At 42.3% G+C, this 25,328-nt stretch overlaps 1 protein-coding gene across 1 annotated transcript in view; it reads right to left on the bottom strand.

Annotated features, from left to right (window-relative positions):
• ADGRV1 (adhesion G protein-coupled receptor V1) overlaps nt 1–25,328 on the bottom strand; it is a 307,411-nt gene that overhangs the window by 47,987 nt on the left and 234,096 nt on the right. Inside the window, exon 86 of the mRNA XM_044446125.1 lies at nt 12,294–12,451. Within this exon, the coding sequence (XP_044302060.1) occupies nt 12,294–12,451 (158 nt within the window). The remainder of the gene's footprint in view (nt 1–12,293; nt 12,452–25,328) is intronic.

Genomic DNA, 25,328 nt, shown 5'->3' with positions numbered 1-25,328 from the left:
CTGTTACAGCTACTTGACCAATCGCTCTTATATTGTCTCCTCCTGCCCTCCTCCCGCTCCAACTCAGTGAAGAATGAAAGGGCAGGTCCTGACTCTCCAGCCTGTTGTTTCGGCAGATGGATTTTCTGATGTTTAGGCTGTGTTATTATTTTCAGGCTCCATTAGCAAGGACAGTACCTGGGTTGTAATTGTACTTAGTATTGATGTTTTAAGCTTCAAAAGTCATCCCCACTGTTCATCCAACTTGATGATGATGATGATAGGTTTAAGTGGAAAATGGGATGGGAATATTTGCATACATATATCACAAACAGCTAATGCACTGCAAATCAACAAATCACACACATATAATTCTACTTCATCAAAGCATGTGATCTGTTAGTCAAATTATATCACTGCTTTCTATGACTCAGCATATTTCTTTCTAAATGTTGAGTAAGTATGCTTATAAATCACCCCTATGCTATGAATATTATTTTATTCCAGAGAGGAATTTACTTGTAGAATTGAAAATCAGAGCATGGGAAGTGACCCTGAGGGTTCAGGCATAAACATTTAGATTAACAGAGTATGGAATGCTCTTTTGTCAACAATTATGCAAACAAAACAAAACCCCCGGAGTTTCAGACTTGCAACATTGAACATACAAGCATATTTAATGTACAGTGCACAGGGAATCAAGCTTTCGGGTTCTCCTGATTGTACCTCAAGCAACTAGCCTTGTCCAAAATTTAGATACTACTGCATATTTAAAGGTCCAACATCTTCCAGCTTTGTTGAAAAATTGCAAAAGTGTGCAGCAATTTGGAACTAGAAAGGGAGGAAAGGGATGCTTAATCTGCACATGTTTCCCCTTCTGGAAAATATTTGTGCTGTGCAGTTTAAGCTAATTCATATTTTTAAAAAAATTTTTACTACTGCTCCATTGGACATTTAGAACAATATTTTTAAACACTTGGCAAATAATATGTCATTTTGCAGCAAAGGCGTACAAAATGATTTAGAAAACAATCTGAACCAACTCAACCCTTCCAGATAATTAGAGCAATATGGTTTTGCAAGAGCAACATACTCTTATTCCAGGAATCACTAAACATACCCTCTATTTTCTAGGTTTTTCATGATTATTATTATTATTATTATTATTATTATTGTTATTGTTATTGTTATTATTATTATAACATTTCTATGCCGCCCCTTGCCGAAACCTCGGGGCGGCTTACAACATGATAAAATACATTGAAATACAATAGTACATAATAAATTACCATTAAATATAACAATACAAAAAATACATTGATTTACAAATACAAAATTAAAATTATCAGTATAAAATAAAAATATAGGAGGAGAAAGAGAAGGAAGAAGAAGTTGCCCAGGCCAGATCATATGTTTTAACAATTGAAATGATGCTTAAATAAAAAGGTCTTTACCTGGCGCCGAAAAACCAGTAACGACGGTGCCAGGCGGACCTCTTTGGGGAGTGAATTCCATAGGTTGGGCGCCACCGCAGAGAAAGCCCTCCTCCGGGTACTTACTCTCCTAATTTCTTTCATGGAGGGTTCCCGGAGAAGGGACTCTCCCGCAGATCTCAAAGTGCGGTCGGGCATATATGGACGTAAGCGCTCGTTCAGGTAGCCAGGACCCAAGCCGTTTAGGGCTTTGTAGGTCATAATCAACACCTTGAATTGGGCCCGGGCTTCAATGGGAAGCCAGTGAAGCTGATGGAGGACTGGAGTCATGTGAGCATAACGCCCCGTCCCCGTCAGCAACCTGGCAGCTCTATTTTGCACCAATTGAAGTGTTCGGACTGTCTTCAGGGGAAGCCCCACGTAAAGCGCGTTACAGAAGTCTAGGCGGGAAGTCACCAGCACGTGTGTCACCGTCGCCAGGCAGTCGTATTCCAGGTAGGGGCGCAGCTGATTAATCAGCCGAAGCTGAAGGAAGGCGTTCCTTGCTACAGCTGTCACCTGAGCTTCCAAAGAAAGCTCCGGGTCGAGGAGTACTCCTAAGCTGCGGACCTTATCCCTAAGAGGGAGTGTTGCACCATTCAGGACCAGGTCAAATCCACCCTCTCCGAAACCCGATCCGCCAACCAACAGGACCTCCGTCTTGTCTGGGTTGAGTTTCAGTTTATTGGCCCTCATCCATTCCCTTACCTCGGCCAAGCACCGGTTCAGCACAGCCACTGCCTCACCTGGATTAGTGGAGAATGAGAGGTAAAGCTGGGTATCATCAGCGTATTGATGATTCCGCAGCCCACACTTCCTGATGACCTCTCCCAGCGGTTTCATATAGATGTTAAATAGCAGAGGGGATAGAATGGAGCCCTGTGGTACCCCATGGCATAGCTGCCATGACGTAGAGACATGGTCCCCCAGCACTACCTTCTGGAATCGACCGTCGAGATAGGAGCGGAACCACTGCAAAGCAGTGCCTCCAACCCCCAATCCCGCAAGTCTATCCAGAAGGATACCATGGTCGATGGTATCGAAAGCCGCCGAGAGGTCCAGAAGAACCAACAGGGATGTACTCCCCCTGTCCTTCTCCCTGCACAGGTCGTCGTACAGGGCGACCAAGGCAGATTCAGTACTGTACCCGGGTCTGAAGCCGGACTGAAAAGGATCCAGATAATCAGTTTCCTCCAAGAGTGCTTGGAGTTGTCCCGCCACCACTCGCTCCAGCACCTTGCCCAGAAACGGGATGTTGGCCACAGGTCTATAGTTAGTGGCCATCTCTGGATCCAGTGACGCTTTCTTCAGGACCGGTCGTATTACCGCCTCCTTTAAAGGGGCAGGCACTCGACCCTCCCTCAGAGAAGCGTTAACCACTTCCAAAATCCAGGTCCCAATCCCGTGCTTGGAGTTATTTATTAACCAAGACGGGCAAGGATCCAATAGGCAAGTGGTGGGACGTACTCTTCCAAGCACCTTGTCCACATCATTGGGCCGCAATAATTGAAATTCCTCCAGTAATTTTGGACCAGACGGTGGCATTGGCGACTCCTCAGAGACCTCTGATTCATTAGTGGAGTCCAGCTCGTGACGAATCTGAGCGATTTTCTCCCTGAAATGCCTGGCAAAGTCGTCACAGCGGGCCTTTGAGGGTGGCATCGGATCTTCCTTAGGACCCAGGCGAACCAGGCCTTGCACCACTCGAAAAAGCTCCGCTGGACGGCATTGTGAGGAGGCAATGGAAGCGGAAAAAACTTCTTTTTCACCGCCTTCACCGCCACAGCATAGGCCCGATAGTGGGCTCTCAAGTGTGTTCGGTCAGATTCATCCCGTGATTTCCTCCACCTACGCTCTAGCCGTCTCCCAGCTCGCTTCATCACCCGTAATTCAGGTGTATACCAAGGGGAAGAGCGGACTCTGCCCGGTGGGAGAGGACGCTTAGGAGCGATCGTGTCCACAGCCCTGGTCATCTCTCCGTTCCACAGTTCGATGAGAGAATGGATATGGAATGGATATGATGAGAGAATGGATATGATGAGAGAATGGATATGGATTGTCTATGGAGAAAAATTGCTTGGCTAAGGTAATGCAAAAATCTTAGAATCTGATTTCCAGCTCAGAATCTCACCCACTTTGTGGAATCCTGGAGAGTTTAGATTTTACACGTAAAGAGGTTAAATGTGCAGGCCCAATAAAATTGAATGGAAGTGCCAGGCATTGGCTTCCCTCCAGATACAGGCAATGAAGGCTATAGTCCTCCCTACACTTTCCTAGGAAGAAGCCCCATGAACACAGGGGCTCTTATGCCTGATGAAACATGCACAGATTGTGCCATATGGCCACCATGTTTAATTGGGGACCAACATGCTTAACTTACACCTTGCTTATTCCTATGTGCCCTAAGGTATGTGGTGAAAGCCATAACTCCACATAATCTCTACAGTTCGCATACCTCCCTGTGTATGAAATGCATGAGTCCAGCTTTAAGCATTGCAAGTGAAACTCACCCTCACTGCGACTGGCTATCCAACTTAAGCAACATATTAAACAACACACTGTCTGATGGAAAACAGGCCCAGACAATACATTCTGCTAGATGAGTAGGTGTAGGTGTAGCTGAGCCTGATATTCTTCTTTTCACACACATGGTCTTGATTCTGACCGGGAACAGTGTGCTGAAGGAAGAAGAATGAAATCTCCATCCATTTACCTCTCCAAATCCCAACTCCCACCCCCTTAGGTGGATTTTAATGCAAGAAAAGTAGGTTCCACTGGAGATAATGGAGGCTTTATTTTCTTTTTCTGCTCAGGTGGTCCATCATAAAAGACCTTCCATCTCTGCAGAGGGGACAAGCCATTAACTACATATTTAAACTTCTTTCTTCTCCATCAATTGCCTTTAAGGTCCTTTTCCCACAAAGCACAGGATGGCAATTGAATTGCAGAGTGGGGAACTTCTTGTTTCCTTCCAGTTTCCTTCCATGCTGTCATTAAGATTTCCAGCAGAGTGCAGGAAACTGAGCGGGTAGAGCAGGTCCAGGTAAAGAACCTGCCCAGTGATCTCAGTGGAGGGATCTGAAGAGGTTTTAGCTAGGGACAAAGCCCCCAGCATGTTCAAGCTCTTTGGAATTTGCCAAACATTACTTCAGAGCTTAATTCAGCTTGCTGTCATATTTGTTTGCAGTCTGTTTTTTGGTTCATTCGTACAGGAAAAGTTCACATTTCAAATGGGAAAAGCACAATTTGTGCATTTTTCAAAAGTGCACACCTTCCCTCCATTAACAAGCATGCCAATCATGTGGGGTAGGGGAACAGAAATAAGTGCATTTCTGAACAATGTGCATTTTTCTAATGAAATGTTTCGGAACATGTAGAGGACTGAGAAAAGAAGTATTCCTGTTCACATTTGGGGGAGTGAATAGGGCACATTGAGGTGATCTGTGAACTGAAACCAAATTCTCAGACAGCCCCAATCATGGTACAATATATCTGCCCTGCTTTCTCCTGTAGGATTAGAAAGGCACCAAAGCACATAATTCCTCCCCGGAATTAAACTACTCACAATCGAATGAAAAAAGATCATGATGTGCATTTGACTCACTAACTACAAAATCATCATATACAACCAACACCATAATGGGGGAAACTAAACTAGTGGAGATACTGTGTCCAGGAAGGAAACTTGTCAATTTTGGAACATCCCCCTAACCCTACTTAAGGAGGTTATTGCAAACATCCTTTACTTTGTGGTAGTTGTCCTTGCTGGGCAAGGAGATCTTACAGAGCAGAGAAGTGACTAAGCAACGTTGGTTAAATCCCTAACATCTAATCTGACACTGAATAAAATAAAAATGTTTAAAGGCTACTGTTTTATAATACCTCATACCCTAGCCTTTCTGAGGTCAAAGGCAATTCCTTCTTTTTTACAAACACAGGCAGCCACAATCCAATGTCCAAAGTATGCCAAAGAGCATTTATTTCTTGAGTTTAAGTCCACTTAGTTCTAGAATTGAATTGTTGCCAGAGTCTCTTGTTTTCTACATGTAATAGTAACAGAGGAGGAACATTTCCTCAAAAATATTTATATGCTTTATTGTCAAAAGATTCAATGATTTTTGAAGCCATTGCTTCTACTGACACCTCTTCTGACACATTCTTTCTTAGCAAAATAATTTATCCCTTGCTTCTCCAAATTCCTTCCCCCTTAGGCTCTGATGTTGTTCTTTTGCAGATCTGTCATTATACAACACAGGATTATAGCCAGCAGATGATCTAAAATTCAGTTCCTCTCTCATCTAATTCTTTGCTGCGAACTAGGATTACTCACTAGGTGACCATCTGGCTATGGATCAACCCATGTAACCTGACACAAGATGAAAAAATTGGGATCAGACATGCTGCCAAAGGTGCTCACAGTCAAAATAGCTCCAGGTGGCTCAAGCACATTGCACATCACCCATGCTCAGCAGCCACTGCCGCTCTCTCATACACAAGTTGAGTGACGTTATTCTCACGACCAGTTTTATCACTTTGCAGTTTCACTCTTGTTTTGTTGTGGGAGGAGAAGCATCACAGGGTACCTATAGTTTGTCACAACTTCATTCGATTAGCATGAGCATTATAAAGGACTGTTCAATTGTGACAGGCTTTGTATTTCCCATGTTGGCTGCCATCGATGGAGTGTAAACACAGGAAGCCACCTTTTATTGAGTCAGAACACTGGTTTGTCTAGTCCAGTACACTCAAGATGGAGTGGGAGCAGCTCTCCAGGGATTCAAGCAAGATTCTATCCCGAGATTGCTGGGGGCTGAACTTAGAAACTTCCACATGCAAAGGGAGTGCTCCACCACTGAGCCACATACTCCCTTGCACAACAACATATGATAAAAACCAACGATCTAGCTTGTGTCCTCCCATGCTATCTCAAGGTGTAACAGAAGTTATATCGATAAAGCTGCATGGCGGGTGTATGCAGCATGATTCTAAGCCCATGTCTCATGCTTCAGTCCCTCTAAATCCCATGCAACATCTTAACACCATCAGAAGGACTGCAACCCTAGTAGTGCAGTTCCCTGTCGTTAAATCCACCACAAGTCATCATGTAGAAGAAACTGAGAAACAAATTATAATCTAAGTTTTCCTTTCCACTCCAATTGTCTCAGAGGTTTGAATTAAATAAAGCAGGAAGCATGGGTGGGGGGGAGAGCAGTAAGTACATCTTGTGATCACATTGAACTTTTTTTTCCTGATGAGACAAAGGATTTAGGTCTGCAGGGCTTATGCCAAGAGGAAATTCACTAACCTAACTTCTTCCCAGACATAGAAATAAGCTGGCAGAAGATCAAAATTAATAAAAATACTGCTGAAAGGAGCCCTTGGCATTTTAAATATACACTTGCAGAGTTGCTCACTGATTTTAGAGCAATTTGAGTGAAGCAAATGCTCCCCTTAAGAACATGGATAAAGCGTTTAAAACATAATTGTTCTAATATTCAGATATGTATGAATATTTCCCACAAATCCCAGATCTTCAATATTCCATTTAGGGCACAATCCTATGCATATTTAGACAAAAAAATTCTACAACTGGCCAGCCAGCTTGGCTGACTGCATGCTGGGAACTGTGGGATCCTTTACTGTGTAAACCTGCAAAGGATGGCAGCCTTTGTTTCTGTCACATAGATACATCCATATTGCTTCAAGATAAACTAAGCCCTTTTGCTAAGGACAAAGGCATTAACCATTCTTCTAAGGCAAGGCTGGCCAATTGATGATCTGCTAGTAGTGTCTAGCCTGCAAGGTGATTTTATATGGCTCAGAAAGACTCTTAGTCATTAGTAGGAACTTACAAATCAGCACTATTTAAACTGACCAAAGTTCTCCAAAATCCTTCACTAAGATCATTCTAACTCAATCTGCTACCACACTGAGAACTTCCTTCCCTGCCCCCTCCCACCCTGCTTGCAGGAAAATCCATGTGTACTTTCATTTGTATTTTATCCATGCACACCTTTGAAATGTGCCTACTTTTCTCCCATTGCCTGAATTGTATTTTTTCTAAAGTAGACATTTTAAAAAATTTATACATTCCATGAGATGAGTTTTAATGCTTGCATATTGGTAAATGTATGGCCTTAGATAGCAGATTGTGTCCAAGTCTGTGTTCTGTCCATGAGGTATGAACTCTAAAATCAATTTCTTATACATCCCCAGTCTGTAGGGAAATATGTCTGGAGATGACTAACTAGCCCAATTCTGAAAGTGAGGACACCAACTGGCACAGAAGAGATTCTCAGCAGGAAAAGCCCCATTCACTTTCAGTTACCCTCTTTGCTCACATCTGGGCAATGATGTTATGATTAGAGAGGAACCAGAAATACAGCTGGATTCCTTTAAGATCAGCCATAGCCCAACTGACTAGCAATTCTGGATGCCTCATTTCTATCTGCACCTATTTTAGGGCTAGCCACTGAGTAGCTCTGGGCTAAATATACCGCTCCCTCCCACCATTGGCGATGACAGCAGCCTGTTTCTTAAACTGAGCTTCTTAATGTGTGTGGCAACGGAAAACAATTGCCTTCAGGTAGCTATCACTGAGTCTAATGTCTCATGCCGGCTTGCTGTAAAAGTGGAAAGCAGAGAAAATACTCTGAAACCCACTCTAAGACTTGCAATTGGGTAGGCAGGAGGCGGGGACTTGTGGCCCTCTAGATGTTTTGGACCTAGAGCACCAATATTTCCTCAGCACTGGCTATACTGGCTAGGACTGAGTCAAAATTTCTGGGTGGTTACAAGCTGCCTCCCTCTGTGGTAGGGGTTCCTTTCCAGATGAATAAGCATTTTAGCTGTCTGCTTCTAATGAATGTGTTTCTGCTTCTGCTTGCCCTAGTAAAAAAATACGCGCTCTTCTGCAAAGCATGAGAATTACAAGGCTACTGCAAAAGACACAGGATGGGGGCAGAAAAGAAGCAGACAATCCAGATGTCATTACTGTGGTTTTTAAAAGGCAAGATGCAGGTGGTACAATTGAAAAGATATATGTTGAATTCAGCCACAACAGGTGTTTTTAACGCTGACACTCTGTTCGCCCTCCTGCCAACACTGAGCAAATCCTCTTTCACACTTTCCCAGAGTCTGCACTGGTTTCCTATTATTTTCTAGATGCAAACCCAAACAACCACTTCTAACTCATCTCAACACAACCTTTCCCAAAAACAGTGAGCAGCCAAATGTGTCACTTCAAATGCGCTTGGTCTCCTAGAGACATACTGCTAATTAAGGCTTACTTCCTCATTGGATTTCATCTGGAAGCAATGTGTGTGGTCAGTTATAAGAAGAAAGCTAATCAGTACTAGTTTCTATAGTTCTTTATAGAAACAGACAAAAAATGTGAGTCAGAAGGGGCTTCCTGGGCCATCTAGTCTGAGCCCCCTCCTCCACCAGCTCAACTCATGTAATCCCCAACATGTGGTTGTACGATCTTTTCTTGAACACCCTCACTGATGGGGCCTCAAACACCTCCCTTGGAAGCCCATTCCATATCCTAGGGCTCCTAAACATCAGGAAGTACTTCCTGACATCCAACCTAATGCCTAGTTCCTTGAGTTTTACCCCATTGGAACACATCCTGTCTTCCTCTGCAGGGGAGAAAGTCACAGCCCTCCTCCACATGACATCCCCTCACGTATGTATAAGTCACTAAAAGATCCCTTATGTAAGTCAAATAAGCAATTTTGATTAGGTGTTTTGAACTTGCTTTCAACCCTTTCGTAGTCTGATAAGTTAATTGGCCAATATTTCAGCAGTAAAACACAGTCTCTGCAAACATAGCCTCATGCTCATCTCAGGCAACAAAACAGATAAAGGACTCGACTCTGCTGACATCTTGGAGTACCCATAGACAGTCCTGACCTATGTGGTCTCCTTCTAAAGCAACTTCACATGTAATTTTAAGACTCTAGTTCAGCGCAAGATTAAAATGTCTTAATGTGGAATCAGTCTTGTTTAGAGCAGATCCATTGAGATCAACAGGACATGTTAATTATGAATAATTTGGGTCCCACTGATTTCAATGGGTCTATTCTAAGTAGGATTAAGCCTAAACCCATCCCTTAAATCACAGGTGATCAATGTCCTGAGGCCGATTTTCCACCTTCTCCTCTCCTGCTGCTGCTGAAATTGAATTCACTGTAATTGCTTGCACCAAATCTTCCACTAATATTCAGTGCCAGAAAAGCCACATCCGTCCTTTTAAAAAAAGGCAGGTGAGAGAGCACGGGTCTTGTTTGAAACAGAAAATCATGGCCCCAAGGGACAAAAACATTGCTAAAAACAAAGTGCATGCTTTTTTAAAAAGACTGTGTTAAAGGAAATATTTGGCATTATTTGTTTATTTATTTGTTGCTATCATGCTGCCAGATTTCAGCAGCAAATTTGGCAGAGCAGGGTTGGTAGGAGCTACATAAAAGGCAGGAGGGTCCATGCAGCCTGCAAGGCACATATTGCCTTCAATCAGCCAAGAATTTCTCCTCTGTACACACTGCTGAAATGAAAGGGAACTCTGCAATAGATCTGCTGCAGTCTTTTGCAACAGCTTTTTTTCAGCAGAGCATAGAGAGCATACAGCAAACCATGTTCCCTATGGTTTATGACCTAAAGCTGAGGGCTGATGTGCTCCAGCAGCATGTAAAAACATGTTTTGGCTAAGAATGAGCAGAACTACTTAGCTCCAGTCCGTGGCACCTTGCATTTTCCAATAATTCTTAAGCTGAGGAAACGCTGAGCATTCCCCATCCCCTTCCCAATACCTGTGGCCTCCCTTACTTATGCTGGGGCCCTGGAACTTGCAGGGAAGCAGGAGTGCCTGCCCCACATAGGAATTGTTCTGTTTTCCACTGAAAGCCGTAGGTTCAGCCTGGATTCTGATAAAAGTGGAAGTCCACATTATCACACTGGTACCACATTTCACATTTTAGACTGTTGCAAAAAAGGATGAGCAAATCAAGTCTATTTTAGGTCTGTGTCATATTGACATGTTCACCTATATGTTCCCTTGGTCCCATTTCTGCATTAATCTGTAGGCCTTTTTTTAACACATACAAAGATTTTTATCTAACTAGGGATTTAAATATTCTTTGTAAACCTAATTGCTCTCAAAATGCACATGTTTAAATCTTTTTTCTTTTTTCTTTTTTTTACAATATGAATTGTAAAACACATTTCGGTTGGCTACTCCATTTATTGATTTTAGCCAAGAAGTTTGTCAGATCATTCAGGAAATGAAAAAGCTGGTAGATAGTCAAGGCCTTATCAGCACATTTGTCCAGGAGGTGCAGATCAAGTCAGTTCATACTGGAATTCACAAAGGTCATATTCTTCAAGCCTCCCTAACAGCAAACATTAGGGCATAATAAAAGTTCTTGGCAGATAATGTATTTACTTACCATGCTCTTTACAGATGGTGATACACCTGCTTTCACTTGCCTTCACAATTGTATGATGGGCAGCAATTCAACCCTTCAAGCACTTCACAAATCTGCCATATTTTTCGCTCTATAAGACACACTTCCCCCCCTCAAAAGTAAGGGAAAATGTCTGTGCGTCTTATAGCGCGAATCTGTGTGTGCCTGACGCCCGGGACGCTGCCAGCCCGCCTGCACCACATGGCACCACCTGGCCGGCATGCGCTCGGCGCGCGCTGCTCCACCCCCCCTCAGGCGCAGGTGAGAGCTGTGCCACTCAGGGGAAGCGGTGCGGAGGAGGGGGAGCCACAGGCTTTAAACCGCCAGCTGCACGGAGAGATGGACTGCTCACCCCCACTGCCCGGGAAGACCTGCCGCCGCTGCCGCGCCACCTGGAAGACCACCACCAGCATGCCGCCAGCCCGGCTGCACCACACCTTGCCGGCACGCGCTCGGCACGCCCTGCTCTGCCCCCCTCCTCTAGCGCAGGTGAGAGCTGTTAATCACAGGTCGGTGTGTGTTTTCAAATGGCAACCCATCTTTTAATGAAGCCCATGTGATGGGGAATGTGCCTGTGATTATCAGGAAGTTTTCCATGGATCCCTCCTCTAAAAACTAGGTGTGTCTTATGGTCAGGTGCGTCCTATAGAGCGAAAAATACGGTATTCCTCTATACTAAGAAAGGCAGTGTAGACTGAATTTCTACTGAAACAATGCAGAGCTGTAAGAGCAAAGAATGCCCTGCAGGAAGACTGTGGCCATCTGTGTTGGGGGCTGGCTGGGCTGTTGAGGAAACCTTCCAGAGGTCCAGGAGCCACTGGGAGGTTGCATAATTTGCCTCCCAGGAAAGATGAAACAGCAACAGGAAAGCAAATCTGGCCCCATGCATTGCTAGGAAGGAGCAGCTGTGAGGAGCTTTCTTCATACCCTCTCCTACCAGAAAAACTACCAATAAATATTTTGTAAATAAGAAGTAGCATCTGATTTCACTCTATTCATCCTCTTTCCCCCTCTTTTCTTTGTCCTTAATGTCTTTTAGACTGTAAGCTTACAGGTAGAGGCTGTTATATTGTAACAATATATTTTCTGTGTTTGGGAAATAATCTGAAAGCCAGCATAAAAATGCTGAAAAATTAGGAGGTGTAACAAAAAGAGAACACTTCTCAAGATGCTGAATACGTCTTTCATTTCAAGGTAAGCCAGTGTGCTTCAATCCAGGGTTGTATTATAACAGACTGCAAATGTATCTTGCAAATTCTGTAACTGTGGTGGGTGCTGGGGGAATGTTGATACAGCCCTCCAAGAACCAGACTTTGCCTTTCCCTTGCTGTAAATACAGAAATTGCTAGCTTGGTTAAAATTCTATTGTATTCCATACCTGCTGCATTGGTTCTTCCTCTAAACACATCATCATAAGCTTTCCACTGGGTCGTCACTTGATAGGCATGGATGAATACCACAAATACCACCACAAGGCACACTAGCGGTACCAATGCAGCTGTGAAAAGGGCTGCGTAAATATTTGGAATAAAGCACCTGGATGGAAAAGAGAAAGAGAGAGACATGAAGGGCATTTTCAAGTGTAATAGGCAGACTGAAAAGCGGGGAGATAAGCTAAAACTTGGTTTAATTACCAACCCAAATAATTTGATTTGAATTTTCGAGGGTTGTTTTTTAAATAATAAAGTAGTGTTTAGCTATATTACACATCTTGAAATAATCAGAGATACTGTGTTGCATTTCATTTTTAACCTAATGTGAGTTAAAAGAAGAAAGTCACAGAAAATACTGCTTTTTCTAAAGGTTTTATTTATTCAATACAGTCACTTTTAGTTATACTGTTTGTTAAAATGTATTATGTAATATTCCATACTTAGCATTTGTAACAACAAACTACATTTCTTAAAACTAGTTAAAAAAAGAAACTTGGCACATAATGCCTCATGTCAATAATTTCCATTCTAGTTAACCCAATTCCGGGTCACTTGTGAGTTGATGTCATATTTATTCTTTCTTCCTTCTTGCTCCATTGCAGTTGCCAATTTCCTTCTTCTTAGTCACTCTTTGCTTTTTTTAATCCATCCAAATTATAATTTTATTCAGTAATTTACATTGTGGTGGGAAAATGGGTGAGCCTAGCCCTTTGGCTTCAATTTTGGTGAATGAACGAAAAAGCTAGTACCCATAATTGGGATGTAAGGCAGATTAGGAGAGGAAGACAGATGAACATAATGGGTATGGAACACTGGCATGACATTAGCAGAGAAGAGGGCAGTGCTGTATCTTCCAAGGAAGTCTATGTATGTGACTACTTCAGCAGGATACATATATTATTTACTTAAAGTACAATTCTGTGCATGTTTAGAAAGAACTTCCTACAACTCCCATCATTCCCCAGCCAGAGATGCTGGAAATTGTAAGGTGTTATTCTTTCTAAACATGCACAGCACCCTTACTTTCTTAGAGTGGACTGGATCCAGACTTAGTCATTTTTACAATAGACTGATCAAGAACAGCGGGACTTAAGTTAGTCATGACTAAATTAAATCTCATAAATTTCAGTGGGTCCATTCTAAACAAGATTGCTTAGACTCTTCCCAATATTTACATAGGGCAACCAAAGTAATGTTTTCTTGTTAGTATATCAAACATAAATTGGTTTCAAGAGGTCTGCTTCCAAGTACTAGCTCCAAATTCTCTATCAAGCCTCAATAGGTATTTTAATACTTTCTACAAGTATAGTAAGTTGTAGCTTGCCTTTCAACATACAAATCCTTTGAGTTCCCTAATTCCAATCAACTCCTTTTGTCAGCTCCTTTAAGCATTCCTATACTAGAACATACGCCTTCAGTATGTTCTAGTATGTCCATTTCATACTTCCATAAGATAATAAAAATGTTGAAACAATGTATTTGTCTCAATTAAATGTTTAGAACTAGCTCCTAAGTATACATCAGGAATGAGCAACCGCTTGAACCCATAGGTGGCACTCATCACACACACACATGCACCAGAAAAACAATTAAAAATGGCATCTGTAGCAGTCATGGAATGGCTAATCCAAATTTGATTGAGAGTTTTGGCACTTTTGAAACACCATAGTTTTTTTTAAAACTGATTTAGACGGGCTAAGGGGGCACATGTAACCCACAGGCTGCATATTGCTCACCTTGGCATGCATCCTTTGAAACCATAATTCTAAGGAGTGAATCCTATTCAACTCATTAGGACTTAATCCTGAGCAGGCATGCTTAAATTGCATGGACTCAAAAAAGGCTTTGCATGTATTTGGAAAGTAAACAGGTCTTGGGCTGTTCAGGAGCAAAAGTTTTTGTTCAAAGTATTTCAGTTCAGAAATACCCATGAACTGTCCTTAACCTATGCTTTCAGTGTCTTCAAAGATGCACAGAACCATTTTAGCTTTATGGAACTTTAAAAGCAAAAACTATGTAGAGGGTACCCATCTCCCCTCCCCACTCCAAAAATAAAAGACTTGTCAATTTCATCTTTACCTTTTCTAATAAAAACATTTGAAGACTATATTTTTCTGAATTGTTATGCACGAGGATCCATGTAGGTTTCTTTCCTCGTAACTGAGTTATGCCAAGAAGAAACATTTATAGCATAAATGTGCATGACTTTCAGAAGCAGTGGTACACCCTGAAGCAGTTTTCTTCAACTTGATAGCCAGAATAGGTGGCCAAAAGCAGCTTAAAATTAAGATTGATTCTTTGTTCTCCAAGATATGCATATACAGTATATATTGATTAGTATGATTGCTGTGAGGGACTTAGCAATGTGATTACAGGGAGACAATTCATCCTGGTGTGACTACAGTCACCCATGTGCCCAAAGATGTCTAGGATCCAAATACAGCCCTCCTGGCACTGCAGCCTGCTCTGCCATTACAGGGACATGGAAAATATGCACAGGCCTCTTCCTTTCATTAACAGCCCAGAATACCAGTGTGCGTGGGTGTACTGACGCTTACATCGTGCCCTCCCCTGTTTGTGCAGCTATGCCTGGGCAGGGCGGCCTCTTGAATGTAGGATTTCCTTTGTGAAAATGCAAAAGATAGACAGATACGGAAGCCCACAAAAACTGCATCACCATCTTGGTTCAAACATGAAACTGACATTTAACAAATCAGTTTTACTGTCAAGCTTGGTAGGTCAAATAATGTTGATTAAAACGGAGGAAAAAAATAATTAGAAGTGTGGCACCACATGTGGGCAAGCTCCTAGCTGCCTGAGTCCTCTCAGCACAGCCCAGAGTGGGTGCCCAAGCCTCACAAAACTTGGCTGCTCTGCACCACCAGAAGTTGCTGCCTCTGTCCACTTAACCTTCCTAGCCAGGGTGGGGAAAGGAAAACCTTTTCCTCCTGGCACAGGATGAAAAGAAAGTGAAATGTCAAGGGGGAAACAGGCCTCTGTGCCTCCACCTCTGGCTCTCTTTCCTTCCCCACAACTCTCCTTCTCCTGATGCAGCTTGGAAAGAAAAGGGGGAGCTGTGTCTGTGAATGGGACAAAATTGGTTGAACCAAAGGAGCAAAGCTGAGAGTGCGAATGAAAACTGACTAAGAGTCTGAAAGCAGGGAAAGTGTGAACATGTGTGAGAGAGAGTGTATGTGAGAGCCAGGATAGAAATGGAAGAGCACATAGTTGGATGATAGAGGAATGAAGGAACAACAAAAGAGGTGAGGCTACTGATATTTGACTTTGCTCTTCCCCCACAGCAACTTTTGCAGATGGCCCCAACCAGGATCATCATGCAGGCCCCAAATGTTCCCCCAAGTGGAAATGTGGCCCTTGGCACCAAAATGGCTCTTTATCTCGTGTCTAAGAAGACAATCCCATTCTTTACCAAGCCCTTTCTTTCTTCTTCTACATATGGCACACTGCTTGTCATGTCTTTCCCACTAGTCCCTAACCTGCACGAGCCTATATGCATTTCTGCATGCACTAGGGAGCTGTATAGCCTAAAATGGCAATCCCATCCATAATGAGCCAGGGATAAATTGGGGTTTATTTCTGAGACATTGGCAGGCCATGGTGACTCATCAAGTGGCTGCTTCATGTGCACAGCCCAGTGCAGGGTTATGCCTACCCAGTTAGCTCCTTCACTGTGCTGCTATCTGTACATGACAGCTAACACAGTATATTATTAAATCTACATGGCAGTCCCCTTTCCAAAAGAAATAACCTGAGCATAATTTCCAATGACAAATCACACAGAGGGTGGCAATGATGTGAACAACAGCATTATAATTATTACACCCACCAAACACAATTAGACACAGTCACTGAGACAAAGGAATTCCAAAGGAAGCGGCAAAGGTTTGGATAATACCAGCAGATGATCTCAAGAGAGTTCGCTCATCCACACTTCCAGTTTAAACCCTTCCAGTGCACCACTGATGATTTGCCCAAGCAGTTGCTACAGACTCAGATGCCTTGGGACTGAAGGGATACACCAGTGGCCCCATTTACAGTCCAGGAAACGGGGCCACCGAGTTGAATGTGTGTGTTATACCATACTGTAAGTGACACGCAGAACAATTCAGTCAAAATGCCAGCTATGTCTTCTAAGTAATAATAAATTACATGTGAACACTGGGAATGAGAAAAAATACCACACTCAGTGAAGCTCAGAATGTACACAGATATATGTTCAAAAACAGCTCTCACTTGGCCTATCTTTTTGAATGGACAATGTCCCATCAAAAGACCTGCTTAGCTTACTAATACTCTTTCCAATGCAAGTCTAGGAATTCATGTGCTAACTCAACTGTGGCCTTAACTCAAGTGTGGTGGATGGGAATCCACAAACACTCCAGTTCTATTGAGATGTCCCAAGAGTTGCCATGGAACTACAGTTGAAAGTTGCCAACAACTCAAGGACCAGTTGAAAATGCAGCCCCTGCCTTACACAAAGAACATTATGGTAGGAGGGAGACCAGAGTGGGCTTCCCCCATCAGTTAAAAGAGGAACAGGTCGAGAGGGATAGCTCACTCCTTCCCTGTCTGAAAAAACACTCAGGGGTTGTTTGGGAACTGCCTTACTGAAGCTAGGCGTTCTCTGTGTTGTGAGCACACACAACACTCTGGCCTTTGCCACTGACCTGGAAACTAAGATTATAATCTGTTTTGAAGATCATTCAACCAAAGGTAGACTATAAACCTTTTAAATATATAAATAGGTATCCTATTGTAGAAATCCTACTCACTACAATGTGACTAACAAGAGATGCTGCTGTAACTCACATATTTAATCACATGGCACCCTCTTTCTTTGAATCCCCAAACACAACATTAAATATGACCCACTTCCCAACCTTCTTGTCCAACTGTTCACATGACCAAAGTCTTCAACCTGAGTTTAATCTAAGATCTAGGGTAACCTACCCCAACCTAATGCTTTTGAGAGTGTGTGTACTTTAACTTCCACTAGCCTTAGAGATGCTGCAATTTGTGGTCCAAAACTTCTGCAGAACATCATGTTGGGCAAGCCTGATGTAGTTCCTAGACCACTTCAGGGACTACAAAGGGAAGGAGCAGGGAAATACTGAAGGTAAAAAATAAGTTGTTTCAGCAGAAAAAATATACTGAGAACAAAACTATCAAGACATTCTAGGATGACCTGCTTTCTTTCCCATTGAAAGCCTGGGAAGCAGAGGCTGTTCTAATTAGTGTTTGCTCTTTTTGTTGCTATCCAATGTAGGAAGGAACACCCGCATGATGATCTTAAGCTGTTTTCCTTCTTAATCTAAATTATGATCTTGTTGAATGCTTGATATTAGCCACTTTGTTCTACCGAGTGCATGTAAGGACTTAACAGAGCAATTAATTGGAACATTTTGAATTATGCTATTGGCAGAAAATGCTGAGTTTGCCTACTGGGTTTACCTACTGTCCTTCCATACTCCAATCCCTTTGTAAGCAGTACTGAATTGCAGTCCGTCAAGCACATACCAAAAGCCACCAGTGCATGAACATAGAAGGTGCAGGACACTTAGCGTGCTTACATCATATTTGACACTGCAATGGAGAGAGTTGCCAGCACATTCCCTTTGGCATAAACAAGCATTGCCCTAGCTTTAATATATATCACACAATCTCCAAGCCGCATGCCAAATTTCTTTGAAAGGACAAATAATTCCCCAGCCATACCCTGAATAGACCAGAAAGCTCATACACTGAAATTTACATTATTCATGTTGACCCTCTATGGAAAGGACACAAATTAATACTGCATCTTATGGTTTTTTAAAAAGTTAATGTGTGTGCATGAGCACATGTGTTTTAAACTTTGCTTAACCACCCAGAGAACCTCTAATGGGCAGTATAAAAATGAAACAAGAACGAACGAACGAACGAACGAAACAAACTGCAGACATGTTGACCTGTTCAAGTGAACACCTTTTGGCTCAACAATGTCTTGCAACCAGTATTAGAAAGGAGAAGAGAAAAAGGCTGGTATTTTAAGAGAGCAGGTCAGTGCCACTATCATCCAACAGCCTTTCAGGTATTTGGTTAACTTTTTACTGGGATAGCTCCCCTTAGGTTTGAGAAATGCTGGCCTGTCTTGCTTTCAGAGTGTTGTTAAGAAAGAAGATTGGTAGTAATGATAAACCCTAAAATGTTGTTTTACTTGAACAAGTCTATTTTCTGGAAAGGTAGTTTAATGCTTATCTGTGTTATATATTCTATTTTGTTATTCTTTTTGCAATTGCTACAGCTACATGAAACTAAACTTTACCTACTGTAGAGTAAATTCCTTATATGCTACACTGATTTCAACAGTACTAAGAGAATGTACTATTTTGCATATTGAGCTCACTGAAATGATAGTGCCATCATGACTATAGGGATGAAGTGGTGCTTGCTTCTGCTATCTTCTGGCTTCCCTTTCTTTCAGGGTCCTGGGTAGGGGGGCTCTGAGGCCATAGCATTTCCCTCCAAGGTCCAGCCCCAGCTGCACCACTGCTGAGAACTTCTTTGGTCCCTTCAATTACAAAACCTCTCAGATCTTTCAGGCACTGCGTTTCCTTTATGTAGACCCTGCTCTAAGCACTGTCTCTAAGCATATACTTGTATTTGGCCAGCACATTCATTTCTTAAGTTCCTGTGTAGGTCTTTACTTTCCTTCCTGCAAAATTAGCTACATATTACCTCTTGCATTGCATGACAAACCACTGACCTGATTTGGTTGCTGATTTATGAATAATGACTGCTTTGAGTGCTTTTTCTTTCTTTTTTTGCTGTACATGAATTTTGCTTCTGCAGCTTCCTTTACTGACCACAGACTGAAGTGCAGCATGTGATGAATTCAACAGAAGAATCATCTAAATTCACTGGTTGGATCTTTAAACAATGGTATTACAATGTGAATGTGTTAGACTGGTGCTTACAGTTATTTACTTTCAGGTATTATTTCAGAGTACGTTGCCACAGGAAAAATTACCAATTCATTTAATTACATTTGAATGTTTGGCACAGAGATCTTGAACTCAAAGGCCTGTTATCAAAGGAAGCACATCTGGCTTTCTCAGCTGATGAACAGGAAGCAGCCGGTGCATGCTGAGCTATATGTAAAGGAAGCAGAACAAAGCCATCCTATTGGCTGGGATGCACACTGTTGCTGAGCGTGAAGGCCTGAGGTTACCCATTCACTCAGCTGTTTGTTCTCCCAGAGTCAAAATAAGAGGCGAAGAACATTTTGGCTGCTGATTGCTAAACCATGACAGACTGAGTCTCACCAACCCTCCACAGTAGAAAAAGGACGCTAAGCAGATCGGCATAGACATCTGTTGCCATGTAACATCCCCAGAATAAAATAAGGAGGTTTCTTTTAGTCATCCAGATTTCATGGTTACTAAAGGTCACCTAATGCAGATTAATGATTTCTCTGCTATTGTGTTGCGCTCACAGTTAGTCTTCCCAGACACCAATTTCCTTTCAGAAGGAGTGCACAGACATCATACATCTGCCCAGATGATCCTGCTCTATTCTAAAAAAGTCAGTTTCTCAGGAAATGAATCTGCTTATTATGGTTACTGGGAAAGAGCTGCTTTTTTGCTGCCAACAATCACCATTTTCTGTGGGAAAGGTGGTGCACTAATGTAGACCAGCATGCTCACTGCACACACTTCTCCATCACTGTCAACACCACCCACACCATCCTCCATCTGTTCAAGGTAAATGTTTACAAGAGGGACCTTTTCCTATGCATGCAGCTCCTTGCACAATTTGGAACCATGATATATTCAAGGTTCAACTGTGTGTGGTGCCCACACAACATTCAGTTATATTTTGCAATATAATATGCAGGGTGGAGCTTTCTCTCTCTCTCAAGGTCACCTAGTGAGAAAATGGGATAGATGCCATCCTGAACTCCAGGCAGAATACAAAGATAGATATTGATGGGTGGACAGTTCAGGCACTGAAATTGCTCATAGGAGAGAGAGGAGACGGCTATCCTAGTCCCACCTCTGGTTGTTGCCCTCCATAAATTGGAGGCAATTATCTGCAACAAGGACCTCTCTGCGTATTAATGAACATTTTGCACTGCTGTCTATTTAGAAATTGTACTTGGAATTCAGTATAGACCTACTTGGTGTCACTCTCTACAACTTCAAAGCTACTACCAGTTAACAAACAGTGTTAGAGATGTAAAATTCATGAAGTGTGCAATTACTGCGTAAGTCACTTGACAATTCGAAAAAGTAAACATTTAACTTGGGAACAAATAACAGAAAAAGAAAAGCCAAAGTTGCACCATTCTTTGGAATAAAAGTTGGACTTCCCCATTATTTCTATTTATAGAAGTTTTGTTTTTGTTTCTCTTTTATAATGTGTGGCTGAAAACTTTGACTTTAGCAGAAAGCCCCTTGAATGCCAACATAGCACGAATGGGGAATTTCCTCTGACTACCAGCAACTCTGTGAGTCAGTGCAAACTGTTTCTGGATGAAAATGTCATTTGCTTAGGGGTCTAAATTCTAAAAACGGCTGGGATGCATGGAATTCTATTCAGTGGCATGTTAAACTTTTGTTTTCAATTGTCATTTTGTTAAAAAGCATACACTTGTTGATTAATACTGCATTGAAAAAACAGGCCAGATTCTCACACCGATATTATTAAAAATGATACATCTAATTCAAATTAAAAACCAAGAAGAATTCAGCCTCACTACTTGATTACACAAATGTCCATCAGGATAAATAAACAATTCTGTTTGTATTTGTATTTGCACTCCACTATTAACTTTCCTTTGACGGCAAAAGAAGAAGGGATGGCAGAGGATGAGGTGGCTAGATGGAGTCACTGAAGCAGTCGGTGTGAGTTTAACTGGACTCCAGGGGATGGTGGAAGACAGGAAGGCCTGGAGGAATGTCGTCTATGGGGTCGCAATAGGTCAGATGCAACTTCACAACTAGCAACAGATTAACTTTCCTAAGTTTATAACTTACAATATCCCTGTCTCGAAAAATTCTGACTGATAACCTGACCCAATTAACTGCTTGTTGCATTTTATTGCATTGATATCCCAGCATTTTTCCTCTTGTGAAAAACAGCATGCAATAGGGTGGCAAACAGAGCTCCATTTTATCCTTACCACAGTAATCCTGGTACCTGTGATAGGCCCAAAGTCAGCCAGTGAACTTCATGGCCAAGCGGGGACTAGAACGTGGATCTCACAGGTCCCCAGTCTGGCACTCATAGCCTTGCACCACCCTGGCTCTCACTGTTCCCAACATACAGTAACCATTCTAAAGTAGATATTACACATAAAAGGAACAACATTTGGAACTGTATTTGCAGAAAAATTCAAGAATGGGGCAGTAGAAGTTTAGAACTCCAGATAAGGATAGCAACATCTGCCCTGGGCAAATCACAAGAAGCCCTTACCAAGAATTGCCTCCAAATCATGATTTCAAGCAAGCTTGCGAAATGAGATTTGGAGGCGAGTCTGGTTGGCACTCTCTAGCCTTTGTCCAGTGCAGAAGTCCCACTAAAATACAGCCAGGTCAAAACAGGGGAGAGAGAAGCTGAAGGATACCGAGTGTGTGTGAGAAGGATGGAGAGAGGGCACATGATGCCTGAGGTCCCATTTGCTGCCCTGCACTGCAAAACTAAGCTTTAGTCATGAATGCTAAATGACCCATACTACACAACAACGTGCTACAAAAACAGCATTTGCTATTTCACTAGGAATACTCTCCATAACCATGAATTTATCTTTACAACAAAAATGGCTAGCATAGATGTTGCTGTTGTTTTATAAAAGCTGATAGTGTCAGGATGCCTAGCCCAGTTCTGTGTCCAATAATGATTTCTGTGTTTCCACATCCTGGCTGTACAACTGCACTATGTACTTCATTACACTCCTGCTTTCAACTGCAAAAGGACATATTTTTATATGCAGCTTGCAAGGCGTAACTCAGATTATGCTCAATCAATTTCTAATCTTTAAAGTCTGGCCAAGAGGAGGGGTGTGTCAAATGGGAGATGCCGGCAGGCTGCAGAGCCGTTTTCATCTTTTTCTTCCAACAATGATTTCGGCACCTCCACTTCAGTTGTTTGCATGTTCTAGCTCATCCCTTTAGGATCTCTATAGCTTGTGTTTCAAATTCTGATGGTAGAGATTGTCATCCAGTTATTGCTTCAGTGTAAGGCTTCATCTTTGATACTATGTTTCAATGGAATTGATCAAAGCCAGTCTTTTTGGAATGGGATCTGTTTTGATGCATTTGGTAAGTGTGGTACAGATTGAGGAGGTGTGAGGTGCCGAAAAGATTCAGGACTCAGGCCCACGGGGGGAGGGGAATGTACAAATTGGGATGTGCTAATTTGCTAGTGCTTTAAAAAAGTCTCTCTGCACCTGTCTTTGAAGGAAACTGTCTGTCCTGTTTGTATGGACAGGGGAGAGAGGACATTTGATTTCCTTTCAGTCTTGCGCTGAAAGATTAAGTGGGGCAGCGGTAGGTAAAGAACATGTGGGCAAAAAGCCAGCTAATCCAGGGGGACCTGATGCAATAGAGATCATTAGGACCCTCATAGCAAATGCACATGTATAGCAGGATGGCAAGGCAGATGGCCCTCTAGAGAGACAGGGCTTTAAAAGAAAGGTTCAAGGCTCTAGCCTAATGCACTAACTTCTAACACTACCTCTGGGTATAGTGCATACAAATCATTCCATTTCTCCCCCCCTTTCTTCTGCAGTTCCATCTTGGCTTCTCCCTCCATTTCCAATGCATTTGACAGATACAGTGGCCATGCAATTAATCAGTGAACCATTAGTCTGTTTTGCCCCTTCCTCCATGTCTCAGGTGAACATGGCCATTATTAAATTTTATTTTTATACTACTGTATTTAGATCAATTCAATTAAAAATATACTAGTTCTCCCTGTCCTTTTAAAGCAGCATCAGTTTTTAAGCTGTTGGAAAGGACTTCAGGTAGGAGAGGATGTGGGTCAGTACCACCACAAGTCTTCAGACAAACCACACAAGTCACAACTTTGCTTTCGGTTTCCCCTGGAAGAGAAGACAGTGCATCTAAACAAAACACTGCCAGATTTCCACAGGAGGTTTACTACTCAAATTATGTGTTTATGCTTTGGAAGGTCTCTGCCAGTTTGATTTATGGAAGTGTCCTTGAATCGTCATGGGTTCAAGTCATGTCTCAGTTAAGACAGGAGTTTAGTGAAGAAGGAAGAACTCACTAGCACAATAGTTTATTTAGATATTTATTTATTAGCTTTCTAGCCCCCTTTTTTTCTTTTAAATAACTGAAGGCAGTTTACATCATTTTCTTCCTGCTCTCAATCTTATCCAAGCAACAAACACCCTGTGAGTTAGGTTGAACCGAAAGTCTGTGACCAGGCCAAAGTCACCCAGTTGGCACCATAATTTGTGCAGGGACTAAAACCCAGGTTATCTGAGTCCCAGTTCCACACTCTTAACCACTACACCACAAGTTGCACAAACTCTATTTTCTGAGTAATTTGCAAATATTTGGGTTTTTTTCCCCTCTAAGCTATTCAGTCAACCAGAGGGAACTGAACTTGAGAATACACCAGAATTACTGCTTTCTCAGCACAAGCTCATTTTCTGTTATGCTGGCCCATGTTCCATTTCTAAACATTGTGCAGAATGTTTAGAATTCCCTCAGTCTAATTTTAGATTGACATCGTCCTTTACTTTGCAATCTTGTTATGCATATGCAAACTGTGCAAATGCTTCAGCAAAGTGCATCCTGGGAACTGTAGTCGGCCATCATGCTGTGCACCATGGCATCATATATCATTACATTATATTCCACTGTCTGCTTGGCTCTTTTCAGTTGTTCTACTGTTTACCCAACACTCATTTTGGAGTTGCTGGAGCCACTGTGAGAGGCAGTGTAATGGTTACAGCAGGTGCAGGATCTGCAGAAGGGGCACCTCCATCTGATAAAATCCAGATCTCCAGCTTGTCTGCCAGCTGCTGTTAGCTGCACTGCTCCCTTTGTGGCCTACTTGGATTCCACTCCCAGCGTCCGCACGTCCACCGTATCTACGTCTGATGTTTGGCTCACTTAGCAACAAGGGGAAGGGAATGGCTAATGACTAGCTGGATACAGAAAGGAAACCTAGCCATGAATGAGAAAGGAACATTGACCAAGGGATGGATACTAACCTACGTGACTGTTTCTTCCATCATATTTAGTTTATTGGTGGATTTCCAAATCTAATTTTAACTAATAGGTATCTAAAGGGTTTGGTGACATCATTCCACAAGCAGAAGCATTGCAAACAAATTGCTAAATTCTTCTTCAGAAAGTAAAGGTTTAAACCAAATAACTTCTGGGCATGTGCAGAAATGGTGACATTTAGATTATTAGTTATACAGAAAAAGCAGGTATAGACATAAGTATAAAATCATAATCAATCTGGGGTTGAATAACAAAAAAAAAATGGTCAGGTTGCAACCATCAGATGTGCTATCTTCTGAAAAATATAAGGGCTCTGTTGTCCCATGGGCTTTGCTTTTGCCTTAGCAAACACAATCTCAAAACTGAAATCTAGGAGTGCATCACACTGTAGCATCTGAACAGTGTGCAAAATCAGCCCCTGTCTTCCAGCTTCATAGACAACCCTTTAACCAGTTTCTTCTGCCAGGTGAGAATGCCACTGTGGTCGGTTCAGCTGTATGTAGAATCTCCGCCCACTCAGAAGACTACTTAGGATCTGGTGACAGGAAACTTGCCCCAGATATGGCATCATTACATCATGCATGGGCGCTCCAGTCATCCAGAAATATCACACTTTGCTAACTTTCTAAAATTAAATGCTAAATTGTCCTTATGTACAATCTAAAAATGGCCACAGTTCCATCCAGTAAGAAACACCCTTCTTTCCCAGTGCAGATT

Source organism: Varanus komodoensis, unplaced genomic scaffold, assembly GCF_004798865.1.
Source record: "Varanus komodoensis strain SLA01 unplaced genomic scaffold, ASM479886v1 scaffold5, whole genome shotgun sequence".
Lineage (NCBI taxonomy): Eukaryota > Metazoa > Chordata > Lepidosauria > Squamata > Varanidae > Varanus > Varanus komodoensis.
This window is presented reverse-complemented; position numbering and strand designations above follow the sequence as displayed.